The following is a 16,975-nucleotide window of genomic DNA, read 5'->3' on the forward strand; positions in this document are numbered from 1 at the left end:
TTATCGCCATTTGGTGGATTGAAAACATTATTTGCATGAACTTCCCAAGTGTACAATTGAGCAATCTTATAAAGAATTCAAAATCATCAAGATCCAAAGCATGAACACAGCTCTTACGGATCCCCTTACACATTAGGAAGTAATACAACATTCAATCCGTAATCCATTACACTTTATTGAATATTTGCATGGTACTGTTAACAATGTTAACATGCAAAATAAATCAAGGTCTATACATTTGCACTACACTAAAGTGAATGCATTTAAGTGAATTCAAATGGGAATTAACATTTTCATCAGCAAAGTGTGTTCGGGAACTTATAATTTCCATGACTGTCCGATTAAAGTAACATCCACGTTGTAATTTAGTACTGCAATTACACAAGCAAACAGCTGCCTATGTCAATGTAACACACCGCATGCCCGTCTTGCTGCATCTCAACTTTAAGACATACAATCCAACCCTTCCCCGATCATCTTCAGTCCTAGGGGAGACTAACTTGTGCATGCAAGCGTGCACAGGCAATAACTAACTACTGTATAAACCAATACATGACTCAATAGAAGAACAAAACCCCGAGGTTTTGTGTACTTAGGACAGCGGGCAGCCAATGCCTTGCGAGTATTCATCAACATGTGGGGTGTTGTTACTCCTAAAAGTACTTACCTGGATTTTACTTGTTTGGCTTCAGAGGGGAGACGTAATCAGGAAAATTAAGGGTTGGTGAGGTCATAAGCGCCATGTAGGTTTTTGTTAAGTGGAAGAAGTGGCACGCTGACGTCTCTCACCAACATTCTGTTACAACGCTTTCTGCTGGTATAGAATAATACGTTTGACGACTGATAAACTGGATTCTGGTCCATTTCAAGATATTTACCATTGTTCCGACCGAATATTTTTCACCGTTAAAATCGACACTCGCATGACATGGCTACATGCCCCTACCGTACAGCCCTATGCGTAAACGTATGCATCGACTAACAAAATGTCGATTACTCTTTTCCTAACGCGAAACGAGTACCAGTGGTACGCCAAAGCAGTGCACCTCACTTCGAAGCGCTCCATTTTTACAAATCATGAATTCCTTCCATCAGCTTAGCTGCAACAGAAACAAAACTGCAACCTGAAAATTAGTTTAATGCTTGGAACGTGATTTTACTCTCGAAATTTCTCATCCATGCTTTTAACCTCTCCACATAAACGGAAATGACACTGGAAAGAGTTGTGTTCATATTGTTACACTAACAGTGATAATTAAACTGCACAAGTGTTGGAAGTTTTAAAGGTATCTAAGTTACACATTTTTTCAAAGATACTAAAACATTTGTAGATATATGACAAGACAAACAAACATGATGCCCAAGAAAACTTCATTAAATCACGATCACAACTTGTTGCAAGAGAAATATAGAATTCCTCTGTACACAATTTACCGATGGGATTAGTTACAAAATAAAAATTTGCACAAGAAAAAAACATTGGGTGCATACCAACACTGAGTACATATTTGAATTGGCTATAACATATTAGCATAATTTGTAAGTAAAACAAAAAAACTACTCCCTTCCAAAGTAGTAGCCCATGTCCAACGATTAGATCCCACACCTGTTTCAAAACACTCGTATAACAACCTTTCAACAAGTGAACTCTCATCCAACATGCCAATGATCCTAGATGCAGCCATCAACTCAAGCACAACACAGACATATGACAGTTTTCAATGCAAAGCAGTTGGAAAGTCAACTCTGGTAGGACAGAAAATGTCAACCCTTATCACAAATGGCCCCGGTATCCACGGTTAACACTCAACATAAGAGAATGTAATAATTTACAGTCTGAAAAGCTACAACTCTTCAGAAGCAATATATCCATCACCAATTAATATTGGTTGAGAAGCAATATATCCAGAACATTAATCTGCTAATGCTGTTTTTTGAGCTTGTGACATATATTGTGGACAGTAAATACTGTGTCCAATTTTTTTTATAATAAAAAGCATGGAAAATCACATAGAAACTGACTTGTTTTTCCTATTTTATTTTAAACATGGCAATAAAGCATGAACATCCACTGATTTCAGTAAACAAGTCCTTTACAACGTTTTGCAATTACTTCCTACAGAAATGTGCAGAGGTTAAGCAACTAAACATATATCTGCAACAATATTAAACAGGATATGGGTGGCTGGTAGTAGCTATTCAATTATGGATCAACAATATTTGCTAAATAAAGTTTGTGCCCAGATTACAGATTCATGTAGATTCTACATCTAACATGCATTGTCTAAGGGGAAAATATTAAACAGGCCCAGACAAAATAAAGGACTCAAGTGATGTTAAGAATGTCATACTTGTAATGTAAATTTGAATAAGGCACATTCCTAATGCATCTTTCTCTGCCAGGTAAATAATTTCGGCATGCAAGTTGAGAAACAAAAAGTGCAAAAGATGTTATGAAATAATAGTTTGTAATCTGTGAGAGATTATCACGAAACAACCATCAATACTGGGATGGGCAAATAAATGACAAGGCCAACATCACAGAACAAGGCAAAGTGAGCCAAATAATAATAAGGTACAGTCAAGTCATTCACCACGTGTCAATTCACCCAAATAACACAGGCCACTGCCACGTGTGAACGAGTGCATGCAGCATCAGCATCATTAAAAGAGTGCTTGCCTGCACAAGAGCCCAATAGCACATTGAGGACGCACAGGGTCAGTGCTGGACTGAGAAAGATGCAAGAGGAGCAATGGACAGAATGTGTGGGTGTTCGGGCACAAGAAGCGGCGCTGGAGGGGGGGGTTACAGGACAAGGCCGTCGTAGGAGGGCCCGTCAGATTCAGGAGACTCCTGTCGCAGCCGCAGGTGCTCCAGCGTGTTCTGAAAGTGCTTGCTCAGGTGTTCCGTCTCCTCGTTGGACTCCAGGTTGGGAAGCTCTTCCCGGATCTTTTGGATGAGTTGGTTCAGCACCTGGATGCTAACCTGCAGAGCAACATCAGTTTGGTTAGCCTGCACATGTCGATATAAGGGTGAGATCCCAGTACGCGTTGTCAGTTTAAAAAAATAAAACTACAATCAAAACAATCTTTCAAGCCATATACATGGATTATGAATTGGGGGGGGGGGGGGGAGCATAAGATAAAAAGGAACATTTGCTGATTGAACTTATGAAGTTTATGAAGTAAATGACGGGAACAAAAAATGTGTTAAGCCATACTCACAGCTTCATTTCCCTTCTCATAGAAGAATATGTATCTGTTGAGGATCTCTGTGAAGAGCTGGACCTGCAAGGAGGTGTCCATGCACTGGTTGGCGATCTTCACAGCTTTCTTCAGGCACTCCATGACCCGTTTCCCATCACGGAGCTAGTATGTAATGTGGAAAGATATGCAAGTTTTTTTCTTTAATATTTACAAAGCAAAAGTTGAATGATGCGATACATGTGCATCGTTTCTAATATTATAGAATTACAAAATATATAAAACGGCATGGCTATGCACTACTTAAAAAACACTATTATACACATTCCGTAATTACGTAATGATAAGTGCACTGGGTTGCATAGGGCACCACAATCTTTCTGTAAAGCACAAGACAGACGTGGACAGGTCGCCAAGGTCAGGGCACGGAGCCCCACTGCTCAGATTCTGGGCTCAAATCTGGACAGCTGTCTGACTAAACTGGGTTCTCAAGTGCAGCGAGCTAATGTTATCAGTTTGGTAATGAATGATCGCATAATACAACATTATATTAAGTATGGTTTTGCACTTCATTTGGCTAAATTCCAGATCTGAGAATTACACTGGTGTAAAGGTAATGCAACAATATATTTCATCGTTCATGTGAAAACGCATCCCCCTACCCTCGAAAGGATTTTTTTTTTATTCCACTTAAATATTTTTCACAAATCCTATGGAAAAACCTCTTCGAGAGCTCAATCTCTGACATATGCAGCAAACGGCTTTGTGATATTTCCAAAGTAATCCTTTGTCTCATGACGTGACGCCAAAAGCAAACTGCAGGAACAGCCAATGAGTAGATAGGAATACCACGATCCACGCCCTCCCGTTGTACGCACTTCCACTTTAACGTATTCCACATATTGATACCCAATCCCGTTTTACATACTGTGTGACCTCGCCGTAACGTACTCGAGATTTACGACTTTACTATTAACAACACCACGTTAGTTTAACACATAGGCTTTCGCGACCAATATCATCCATAATACAGGTTTTTTGGGTTAGATCGCGTATATATAAATGTTTCGTTAAACCCGTCGCCACCCGACACAGCCGATTAGTAAGGTTTGTCGCGTAAACAGATCATTCCAATTCGTTACTAGTCCAGCACACCGGTGTGTTGGAGAGCAAATCCACAACATTTAAATTTGAGTACAACTTTTGCCATTAGTAATTACAACTAGCTTCATCAGGCCACAGCAACACCACGTTGCTGACGTGGCATGGCGACATTCATCCACCAGATGGCGCCAGAGCGTTAGCGTTTCTGATTAGTCATCTCTTTCATACGGTCACGTACAGTTAATATTTTTTTCCCCCACATACCGTTTCTATGGCACCTATGTTTATACAAGTGTAAAATAAGTTTTAGATGATAAACTAATAATAATAAATACATAATAGCAGAAATTTTAATACAGTTGATCATCGATTAGCTGGTGCGTGGTTTTCCGGCTGTCAACATTATCCGGCGGTCCTGGGCCAATCCGGCAAAACTGCTCCAAAGTTTGGCGATCGGCACTGTGTTCGTGACAAAAAAAAGTAGCTATGCTTGATTTCAGTGCGAAATATTAAATACAGTAAATTATACACTAGATAAAACTTAAACATTGAAAATACTGCACTATATATTTTCGTGACTAATAACTACAGTAATAAAAAAATATATATACAGTGCGATCCGGAGAAAAGTGAGTGTAATTCAGCGTTTGCTGGAGCACCGGTCTGAAGGCTGCATCGGTCCAGAGAGCGTCAAAAACATGTTTTAAATAAGCGCCTACATAAATCACCCCATGCAGAGTTTCTGAGATTAGAGTGGTAAGTACGGTACAGTAAATAGCTAATTTTTACAGGAGGATATTTATTTTGTCTATTTGTATGTTTATGGCGATTTAAAATAAAACAAATGTAAAACACGAAAAAAATAAAACTAAAAACATGTTATAAATGAATGTGCAAAAATAAGATATTTTAAATAATGTGATTATCCAGCGTTTAATAAAAATCTGGCACCCCCTTGCCCCCAAAGCCACCGGTTAATCAATGATCTACTGTATATCAATAATATACACTTACCTTTCACACCAATGGTTTAGCAATATAGATGTACAATGGCTTACTGAGCATCCTATGTTTATGTTCTGTACTACGTTACGATCCACCATCCCATCTCTTTGCTTCGATTCAAGTACTTTTGATTACCGTTCAGGTTTTCAGGAAAGCATGCATCCTGGGCGTAAACTGGGGTACGCCTGTATATCTAAAAGACAGCGAGTGTTCACATTACCTCATTGCCCCCTGACTCAGTGGTGCGGCCAGACCAGAAGAGGTGAGAGCACACGGTGACTGCACGGCACTGGTCGGGCTTCTTGAGCAGCTTGGAGGCCGCGAGGGCGCACTGCGTGCGCAGAGGCTCGTGGTTCTCCTCTGAGAAGCAGTGGCAGCGCTCGAGAGTGCCCAGGATGAGCGTGATTGCTGCCAGCTGCGCTTTCGAGTCGCTGATCTCATCTTCGTACAACGAGAACGCCTGCAAATCGACAAATTTGTTTCCTGAATGTGTGCGGGCAAAGTATGAAAAATCTAATCAAATCATGCCAACAGCTAAACGTAAAAAATTACAACCAAAATTAAATTCCAACCACAATAATTAAAATTATACCTTTTCCAATAAAAAGCCTCAAGTATCAAGACCTTTTCACTCATGTTCTGAATTGTGATATTTTTGAAGTGGCATGTAAGAGGGCACCAGAGACCCAGACAACCCATGCATGAGACAATATTCACATATATGCAAAGAATTCATATTCTATACTTTGACCTATATGATCTGCCAACCCTTGTCCCTCTGTCGTACCGAATTATAGGCATGAGTCAGAGGAAAACGATTGCACCGACATACATTTCCATGCGACGTCAGTCATTCTGAAATGTCAGTTGCGGACATTTCAAAATGTCACCAGCCCCAACTGCTGTGGTTCAAGCCCTCACAACAGAGCACGCAAACGAACCTGTGACATGAACTCGTAAGCGACCGTCTCGTGGTTCTCGAAAGCAATCTCTCCGGCTGCAAGAGCCCCCTGGAGGTAAAGGCGCAAAGGAAGCTCCGCAAGCTCTGCCTTGATCAGTGCACCGATGGTTTGGTGACAGAATGTGAAGATCTTCTGGCATTTCTTTTCCCACTTGTCATCCTGCAAGTAGATCAATAGATATTCAATCTTTTTTTCAAAATGAACGAGAATCATTTTAAAACTAGGAAAATTTATTATGACAGGGAAATCGTGCAGCACGTAATATACCCACTGCAGCATGTGGCCGAGATCACAGTTAACACATTCTTTCCATCTTCTCTCACTTACCATCTGAGCACATTCCTTGTACCAGAAGGCCAGTCTGTAAGCAGCAAAAACCAGGGGTGGCAGAGTATGCCGTATTCTTTGGTTTCCTCCGGCTCCAAAGTGTTTTCTCGCCGTGTTTAGAATCTGAGATGGACAGAGTAACACCATGACTTATGTTGGTCGAAATAAAACAAGTGTGCAGCCCGATATACAGATGGGGAGACGTGAAACTCACATGACACGACATTCACCTGACCCATGTCAGACATTCACCAGGCACCTGACATTGACCACTCATCAACGCAACCTTCTCTTTACCACTCACCAGTTTATAATAATGTCAACTTGCAATGCGCACAGTGTTCACTCACTTTCGAAAAAAGAGAATCACTCGAGGTACAAGGAACCAAAGACAAGCAGGAAAGGCAGCCAGGCTGTGAGCTGGTGCAAAAATCCCCAAGCTCTGTAGTCCTCTATATATTGAGGTGTTGCCACCAAATTAATGTGTTTACATGTCGGAGAGAACCCATAAAGATAGAACAGGTGGGGTCCACATTTGCTATCCTGTATTCTTCTGGCAAGCCAGCATATAGCACCCCGACACCCATGATGTATGCCTCCAACATCAGCTAAATATAATAGAAAGCCCGTTGAGATGCACTGGCTCACCGCACACACCAATGGCACATGTCTCTGATTTCATTTTTAAGGACTGCAGGGCTCATGTCATGCACCAGAGCTGATGAGCCAAATAATTGGGTCAAAGGTATATATTTTTTGTAATTCTACCTTGATCGCATACTCCATGTCATAAGCCCATAAATAACACCTCATTGACCGAGATGGATGGAGCAGTCTAAGAGTTCTTCAGACAAAGATACACAAACAAACAGGAGCAGCTTATTACGAGTATATAGATTCTGATGATGCACGAGTTTGATGTTCTGAGGGCAAATCATATGCATGGATACATACTTGCCTATTGGTATACATGAATAATATACAACGCTGCGGTGGCATGAATTGAATATTCTTCATAATTTGAATTGCATTAACGTCAGTGTGTGGAATACAACCAAAATACACAAATAGATAAGCACAAAGTAGACAAAATACATGATGGTTAGACCCATATTTAGCAAAGTCCAAAAATGACCTGCAAAATGAGTGCATGTTCCTGACTATTTTGAACGAGATATGATGGAGAAACCTAAAGACCTGCTCGCCCTAAGAAAAAGGTTAAGCACATGCAGTAAACTGTGTATTTATTCTCTTCTATTCCTTTAAAGAGAAGTGGTTTATTATGCACTCACTGTCGAAGAATACGTCAGTTATTGTGCTGAAATACTATCCAGGAGAGCTTCACTCAGTTTTCAAGACTGTTTTAGGTGAGTTAGCCAATTCATTTTAAGACTGTTTTATGTGCTGACGGAAAACAGTGCAAGAGTAAATGGAGAAAACCGACTTGAACAAGAGGATAACTAAATTCTGCAGACAGGTTCACAACCCCATTAAGTGCACTATCATCTCCTGGCCACCCAGCAGCCCAGCAGTTTGGAGAGTTTTACGAATCAGCCTGATACACTACCATTGCCCCCTAAGCGCTGGATTACAGGCATGCACCATTACAACTTGCTGTGGTGAGTGCAGGAGCCTGTTAAATGTAGGCCATCACTATATATTCCAATGGTGGTAAGTGTTTAAAGTTTCAACGAGGAGTGTATGTGAGCAGTACCAGGTACTGCTGGTCAGGGCTCTCAGCCTTGAGCAGGTGGATGAAGCGCCCCACCAGGCCCTGCTCCTCGGCAAAGTCCTCGGGGTCCGGCTCCTCAGTTGGCTGGTCTGGCTGGTCTTGCACCAGCGATGAGACGAGGGTCAGCAGCGAGTCCACCTGGGCGGGATGGCAAGAGGGTTTCACGTCACTACGATGCCACCGTTCATAATTTTGGACTTCCTTTAGAGATCATGCACCAATGACAATAAATATCTTATCTTGTAGATTCATAGTCATACTAAAGCCTACACGTTAAACTTGTAGATACATACCTAGGGTGTGTGCTGGGCTATTAGACATGGTCTATTAGACGCGAGTGCTAAAGTTTGATAAGAAATAAAGAGTTTACAAACATTAAGTGCATAATTGGCAATTTAGTGACATCACTTCCACATGTTTTAACATATTCAATTTAATGACATCACTGCAGAGCAAAGCTTTCGACTGATGTTATGATCTTGGTTTTTGTCCTCATTGATGACGTGTATCCATAGCCTGGGAAACACTGCAGGTGCACATCTATAAAGTATGTTATTTGTATTTTGGGTTCCACACTGTACAACATTCATGTTCACAAGTTTATATCGACAACAAGTATTTTTTTACAGCGGTTATATTGAACCTCTTGTCATCCACATTGTATTATGCATTATTTATGTAATTGAAACTCACTAATTACAAAAAAACTCCATTTAATGGATAATTTTCTCTAGCCTAAAAATAATAGTTGATAATATCGCTGTATAAAATAAATATTCGCTTCAAAGAGTGTTTTTTCAGCTTTTAATTAGAACGATTAAACGATTAAACTATTTACATTTTACCAGGCAAGGCCAACGGAGCTATTATAGCTCTTTTTCAGAGGCGACATGCCTACAAATGATAGCTCAATGAAGTGGCTCATCACGTCGAAATTTATAGCAGCCAAATACTATAAATGCATGTTTCTAAATGTGGAGGGAAAAACCGGAGGATCACAGGGAGAACATGAAAACTCCAAATATCCAAGCGTCAGGGTCGGGATCGTACCCATGACCTCCTGTATGCTAGGCAAGGCAGTGAACATCTCACCACCTCGGCGCACCCATAAAAACTATTTCACTACGTGACAATCCAGCCTGTATATTTATGGCTTTGATGCAAAGCATAATTCGTAAAATGTGCACAATATACATGTCTTTAAGCACCTCTGAATAATAAGTACGAGACGCATGCATCCCACACAGAGACAAGGGGGCAGGGGGGGGGGGGTCACAAGCTAACCTGATCCTGCATGGGGACATTGGTGTCATGCTCAAGGGCATTGCCCAGCACATAGCAGCTCATGTTCTTGCGCGACTGGTAGTCAAAGTACTCGAACAGTGGGCGGAAGTGCTTCAGCTGCAGGATGGTGAGCACGTTGTTGTACGAGTCCACCGGGATCTTTAGTAGACGCGTCAGCTCCTTAGACACGGCACTGCTAGTGGCCACACTGCAAAAACACAAGAAAATAATTTTTATTTCTACTTTTCTTCTCAAGTCTTGAATGCATTGTATTAGTAATGGCAGCGCATACATCTTCTCCACAATTAACTGTTAATTTAAACAATATTCGTAAATGCATTTAGTTTTCATGAGCTTCACGTGTATAAAAAAACTATTTTATCCTAATTGTACTATCGGGTGTCATGAGATGAAGAATCTGTTTGGAACTCTCGCAGGGCAACACCGCATGTTAGAGAAGAGTCCATGGAAGGATATATCACAGAACTACTTTTGAAACCTCAACATTACAGGGCAGCACTTTGCCACCCCCGCTACTACAAAAATAGACGTTTATGAAACTTAAATGCAAAAACAAATTCATTATTGACCAGGCCGAGACCATCAACTAACAACTTTGCAAAGCCGGCGTAATCACGGGCAGCTTCCTGGAAACACACCCAAGATGTCGGCAGTACTTATTATTTATTAAATACAATACGAAAACATTATTCTGACCATTTGTAAAACACAGATTGACTCACTGCTCCAGGTTGAGCTTGCCAAAAATGTCAGCTGTAGTCTGCAGGACCTTGTCCACATAATCCACTCGGTCTGGGTAGCACTTCATCGCCAGGTTGATCAGAGACACTTGTAGTGACACCACATCCTCAGTGGGCATATCTTGCCTGGACTGCAATTCCACAGTACAGTTACAACCAACATGAAATTAAGCGTTTGTGCCTGGAAATCTCAGTGGCACCATTTACATCAATTTCATAAAGAGGGCACAATGTGTAGTATGTATTAAAACAAAGTCTGATGAAGACTTACACTCCCCCATTTATTATGTACCTGAATGACAGTTGCGACCTGCTGCGAGAAGATGTCAAACAACTTCACTTCTTGTGGAATGCCAGGCCCATCCTCACGGTGTGCAAAAAGAGCGAGTCTGCAGCAAAGAACATGATCACTTCACTTGAGCTCTTTGGCACAAAAAGCTGGTTTACCCCTTCGCTAAGAAGCAGGTTTTACAGCAAAGTGTGTAGGCAGCTATTCAAATACATGCCCCTGCATTACAACAGAGTGTGAACTCAATATCTCAACACACACCTGTCAATCAGGGCGATAATAATGTTCTTGACATTGACATTCTGGTGAAGCTCGGCACATGCTCGGAGGAAGAGATTCAAGGTCTGGAGGTGGAACTCATCAGGGAACACCTGCAGAGATTATGAACAGAGATTATTTGTGTGCAACTGCTACGGGTAACAATATTTTTGGGTGGAGTGGATGGCTGCTTTTAGAAAAAAACAATTTCAGCTCTGCATCTGTAATTACTGCTTCAAGTGAATATGCAGGGAAAGCAACACGGCTCTGGCCAGCACACACCTGTATGATGCATTCCATCAGGTACTCCTGTGCGATGGCGTCTCTACAATTCACTACTTGCTCCAGAATTCCGGGCAGCACCACCTTAAAAAAACACATTCCATTTACTAATTGACCAAAATATTTTGTAACATTCTGTAAACTAAACAAGCAGCACATCAGCCATACAGACAGTACAACAATTAAATGCCTAAAGTGAAAAATACAACAATGGTACTCTCTTGAGAGTGGCCTACATGTGGAGACAAAACAATTGAAAGAGGTCACTGACCTGCTTGAACCTGTCCACATTGACGCCCTCCAGCTGGCTGAGCCGCACCAGGTTGGTACCGACAAGGATGCGCAACTCCTGCCGCTCGCGCTCGCGCTTCTCCTTCTCACGGCTGTGCCCCTGGTGCTGCATTCGCACCCACAGCTTGTTCATCTCCGCAAAGTTGAGCAGCACGAAGTCCAGCGAGTCTCCGATCTCACCCGTCGCCTTGTCACTATCGGGGGTAGCAGAGGAAAGGAATTGTTGCATTTACCGTGTCCCAGACTTATTTACATAAATATCGTAGATTACATTGAGCTACGTAAAATCCCTCTTAAATCAAGAACTAAAGAGGTGCATGAAAACATGTTGAAATAATGAAAAGCAAAATACCAATGTGCCTGAAGAAAACATTTCTTAATCATAGATGATGATCATATACTTAAAAATAGTTTAAATGCACAATAGAGGTAAGATCCTGTGGTTTACAGATGACATTACAAATGTACACATACTGGTGAACAAATAGAAAGGACAGTGGTAACAGTACTCACTCGGTAACCTCTCCCTCATCCGGCAGCACGTTGCGTGTACACTGCAGCAGGTAGTTTCTCAAAAAGAGCCCGCGCAGGGGATGTTGAACTCCCCTGCACATCTCCACCAGGTCCTTTAATATATCTTTGCGAGACTGTGCAAATGTCTTGATGTAGACCACCCCAACAGTCACCAGCAAGTACCTTAGATTGGAAAGTGCATGGCCAAATGTTAACAATGATAATGTTCTGGGTGAATGGTACTATGCTGATCGTCACAAAGATTTAAAAACATTGTTGAAACTAGAAATGCAACCATCTAGTTCCGTGGTAAGCTCCTGGTGACACTATTACTGCGATGTATGGGAGAGAAGATGCTCACAGACGGGGGATGATGTTTCCGGCATATTGCACCAGTTCGTAGAGATCAGCGACTTTCCGACCCTTCGTGAACTCGTCAATAAGGAACACCTCCAGGTGATGAAGCTCATCTGTCACAGCCATATCTGTGCACCCCCCAGGCGTCAGGGAGTATAATAATACAATATGAATTTAATTAACAATGACACCGTTGTGTATCCTAGACTATAGCATAACATATCGGTTTCGTAACAGTAAACTAAAAACGATTCGTTACAAAGCGTTGTGCCAATTCTAGAAAGCACTGCTCATTCTAAGATGTGCGACAGTAGCCAAATGTGTGCGGTCATGTGAATGAAGGCATTTAATAATACAAGTGAAACAGTACCTTTATGTATTCATCAAAATACGATTTGAGGTATGCAAACCAACACTGAAAATAGCTGGAAGAATAGCAAATCAAGTTAAAAGGATACACAGCTCATAGTAGCACTTTGGAGACAGCATAGATGTACGGAGCTCCCCCAGCATGTTAGATGCATGTTTCAGTCCATCCATAAGCTTGTTCTTGTCCTTTCACAAAAACAGATATACATTTATAAGAAAAAATTAGATGCTTGCTAAAATACCCATTTCCGTCATGTTATACTCACAAATAATATTTTGAGACCACATGGAACAAGACAGTGCACATAGGAGTGTACACCATTTTGGAAAGAATGAAAAAGGATTCTTCAGCTTTGCATGAGATAACTTAATTTGCATCTTATTAGTGTGAAAAATGGAAGTGGACAGGTAGCCCCACTTTACCGTACGCTACCAAAGCCAACCCTGTTCATACAGCTCTTTCATCAAATAAACCGATTAACTTTTGCAAATGTTCAAACTAAAAATGTGATTTCCACACATTAATTCACTGTGCGTAGCAATGGGGTGAACCGTTTGTAACGAGAAACAACATTCGTTTGAGAAAAGAAAAACTGCCTTACCAGGCACCGTTTCATCTGGAAGGACTGCACCTTCACCACCTGCAGGGCTTCATCCAGCAGCTTCTCTTGTTCTTCCTGGGCAGATCCCTGTATCACAGGCTAAAGCGTAAGCTAAACCCGCTCTGTGCCACCAGCATAAACCTGGCAAATTTCTAGCCATGCCGACAACCGCTTTTTAACATTTCAATCGCAAAATGCACACCAGCATAAGTATTTCTAAGCTTGTTCATACAAAACAAGACTTTACACGGCACATTGTTTTACCTGATTTTCAAATTTCAACAGGATAACGTGAAATAAGGATATTTCATTGAAGCCCTTTTAACAGCCCTATAAAATAATTGCAAAAATAATCACAAACAGTTCCTGTAATTTTGTATATCTACGAATGAAAATGTTAAAACATAAAATACTACCTATTTTTTGTGTCGGGCACAACACAGCAAAGGAAAATACTGTACAGTAGTTCCTTTTTAAAGCACAACTGCTAATTTTATTTCATTTTCAGGTTGTAATAATAAAAGCTCGCGCCTTGCAATTATTAACTTTTACTTACAGCAAGGTACAAACCAAACAAGAAGTTACATTCCTGAAGGGAGTTTTTTTTTCAAGAAGACTACAGGACAAACATGTTTTGCCCTTTCAAGGAAGCTTCAACACAATTAAACGTCCATAATTTAGAGGACAACATAGAACTATGACACAGCAAATTAAATGCATCATGTATAAAATTGGTCTCTTATTCAAACACACTTGTGACAAATTCCAAACGGAAAACTGAACAAGCGGAGGATATTTAAAGGAAGAGTACAGGATTGTACTTTAGATTTAACACATTCTCAAATTCACGGGAGGCAATGGTTAAAGTTGTATAGTACGGTATGCAATTATTAAGAATGCAGCTAAATGCACTGCAGTAACGGGAAGACAAATTACACAAATAAAGGATGAAGATGTGGACTTCTGATCTGTCAATTCAACAGTGACTACTGCAAGACATCTCTATGGCTTCTTCAATGTTTAACCTGAAAATTATCTAGAACAGTGTTCTTCACGAATTTCCAGAAGTGGGCCACTTTCGCCTTCAAGACATCAGTGGGACAACCGCGACACATTTGAAAGCATTGCGGTTGACAGCATGACGGGGTTCGCACTAAAGGCCACCAGAGGTCGCCAGTGGCCTGCGGGCCTTGCAATGAAGAACACTGATATATATGGAACGTCACTGCAAATCTTCTCACTCGTGACCATAATCGAGAGCAGACCATCTCAAGTCTTCAGATGCTTCTGTCGGCTCTCACTCCAATCTCAGATCAATTGCAGGATGGCGTTAACTTCCTTAAAAATACCTCCATATTACCCTTTGGCTACTTCTCTTCTCCTCTTGACTCTTATCGCTCAAAATCTTCACCGGCTTCAAGACCCTCCATAGCCTCCCTGGCAATAACTTCTCCCATTTCATCTCGCTCTGCCCCCCTCTTTGTGCCCTCTGCTTCAGTCAGCAAGGCATCCTGCCTGAGCCCTCAGTCAAGATCCACTGACTGGAAAGTAAATCTCTGCTGCATGCGACTAGTGTAGAACGCCCATCTTCTGGCCATCCGCGACTCCTTCTGACATCAATCCCCATATTCACCTGCAGATGTGAGTCCCTTTCTGTTCTCTATGTCCAACTCTCGCAGTGCCTTACATGGTAGAGTTCTCTTCCCTCACTTAAAATGTACATTTCATCATTCTCAACATCAAAATGTCAGTGGTCTTTACTGGTACAATCCGGAGATACGGTGGCATTTAGTCGATTAATAAAAAAAAATTGCATTACATTTAATAGTTGACGGGGGAGGAGGGAGGCGCCTATCGCCCTACGGAACTTCCCGCTCCCAAGCCCGGCAGGGAAACTAAACAACACAGGAGGGACCGTAGCGGCCTAGCGGATGGGGCCCCTCAAAACCGCTCGCCTTTCTCGCCCACACCGCGTTGACCCAGCGGCGCCCTCCGTGTGCGCGGTCGACGCCCAAGCGCGCCGCCGTGTACCGTGACGCGAAACAAGAATTGCTGAAGCAATCCGAGACGTTTGTGAGGGATGTGAGAACTTACCATGGTCGCTGAGGCCTGGCCGCTCGGGTCCGATCTGCGCCCTCGTCATGTGACTGCGTCGCGGGGGGTGGGGGCGGGCGGGGGGTGGGTGGGGGCGGGGGGGGACGACGACGACGAGAGGGGCGGGGTCGTGAGGGGCGGGGTCGTGAGGGGCGGGGTCGTGAGGGGCGCTGATTGGATGGTTGGGGCGGTGGCGACGTCATCGCGTCGTTGTTCGTGACGTCGTCGCGCACGCCAACGTGACGCCGCTGAGGTTGACGTCAGCGTTCATTTCTCGTGTCCGCGCGGTGGGGGGGGTTGGAGGGTCCGGGGGTGGTGGGGAGGAGGGGTGTGGGAGAGGGGGGGTTGTGGGGGGAGGGTAGTGGGGGGGGGTGGTGGGAGGGTGGTGGGGGGAGAGGGGTTGGGGGGCATCTTCCAGTGCGCTGGAGACTTCTGCCGCAAGTGGTTTAACGCGAAGCCAATGTTCACCACGCGGCCCAATGAGTTCGCCTTGACACGTGAAACTAAACGTGGCCACTGAGTCGCTGCTTCAGCACTCACCGGCGGTGTGTTGGGGAGAGTGGACCCACCACACATTCCCTTTCGCTCCTCATCCGCCAGGGCTTCATTTGAGCCAGAAAATGCTTGGCACCCGGCACACCACGTCAAGTATACCTCTGTGTACATAGCTGTGGGTATAGAGAGTATATGGTGTGCGGAAAAGGCAACCCGATGGACATAACGTTTGTTATGAAGAAGGGCTATTGTCTGAAACGTCCCTTATTTAATGTTTCGACTTTAATTGTTTTTATATTTAATTGTGTTCCACTGTCTACCCAGCATCACCAGCTAACTTAACTTTGAACAAAATATAATTTCATTTTTTTGATGGCGATAGTTCCACATTTATTAAGTTATCCACAATTCACGATTGATACATTTTGCTAAAAGCAGTGAACGTACGATCCATTCGGCAAATGCTGACCATGCTAGCGGCTTTAAATATTTCTGACCTATCTGTACATATTGTTGTTTCTATACGCATGGATTGACTGAATAAAAGTTGTCTGAGGCAGGACAAGTAACGAGAAGGGATGGAGGCAAGTGGAGTGAGTGGCTGTCACAGGAGGGACACCAGCCGATGACCTCTGCGGAGATGGAGCGATCAAATTTGCTCGTGTGCAGGTGCTAGATGGATTGTTACATTCATTGCAGGACCGTGGGAGACGGTGATGGTTTAGGGTGGCCTTCATCCAGCAGTGGATTGATCATGACTGATGACGATGCGTGGATTTCTGCTGGTATTGTGGCTTCGTTCCGTGTGCGATCGTACGCATTAAAACACACACTGCTGTGTTGCGTTGTCGATGAAAATACTGCGTTGGTAATTTGACAAACATCTGTTTCACCTCCAAAAACCGTCGAACAACATGTAGTTCAACCAGGATACAGCATGTACTTTGAGACCAATGTTTAATAGGCCACATTGCTGACGAGATTTAGAAAAGTGATTCAAATCCATGTTTTACTTATTTATAAATCACTAAACATACAGGGTATCC

General features: G+C 42.6%; 1 protein-coding gene across 1 annotated transcript; it reads right to left on the reverse strand.

Annotated features, from left to right (window-relative positions):
- Positions 1–157: 157 nt before the first annotated feature.
- VPS35 (VPS35 retromer complex component) lies at positions 158–15,507 on the reverse strand. Its single transcript, XM_061548604.1, has 17 exons — positions 15,435–15,507; positions 13,341–13,427; positions 12,828–12,924; positions 12,374–12,497; positions 12,013–12,195; positions 11,480–11,693; positions 11,209–11,292; positions 10,930–11,039; positions 10,672–10,768; positions 10,362–10,510; positions 9,619–9,826; positions 8,317–8,472; positions 6,603–6,725; positions 6,255–6,434; positions 5,534–5,773; positions 3,226–3,369; positions 158–2,986 (listed from the first exon to the last, which is right to left on the reverse strand). Exons 1-17 carry the CDS (start codon positions 15,435–15,437, stop codon positions 2,807–2,809), a joined length of 2,379 nt encoding a protein of 792 aa, XP_061404588.1. The 5' UTR covers positions 15,438–15,507; the 3' UTR covers positions 158–2,806.
- Between the last annotated feature and the right edge of the window lie 1,468 nt (positions 15,508–16,975).

This window comes from Lethenteron reissneri, chromosome 9 (assembly GCF_015708825.2).
Source record: "Lethenteron reissneri isolate LAM-NWPU_2019-01 chromosome 9, ASM1570882v1, whole genome shotgun sequence".
In the NCBI taxonomy this organism is placed as follows: Eukaryota; Metazoa; Chordata; class Hyperoartia; order Petromyzontiformes; family Petromyzontidae; genus Lethenteron; species Lethenteron reissneri.

Bases quoted from the DNA above. Each gene is read 5' to 3' on its own strand.
- VPS35 (XM_061548604.1), bottom strand. The intron at 5,774-6,254 runs GTTCGTTTGCGT...GTCGATTTGCAG, and splicing joins CTTACGAGTTCATGTCACAG to GCGTTCTCGTTGTACGAAGA. The intron at 2,987-3,225 runs GTGAGTATGGCT...GTTGCTCTGCAG, and splicing joins ATGAGAAGGGAAATGAAGCT to GTTAGCATCCAGGTGCTGAA.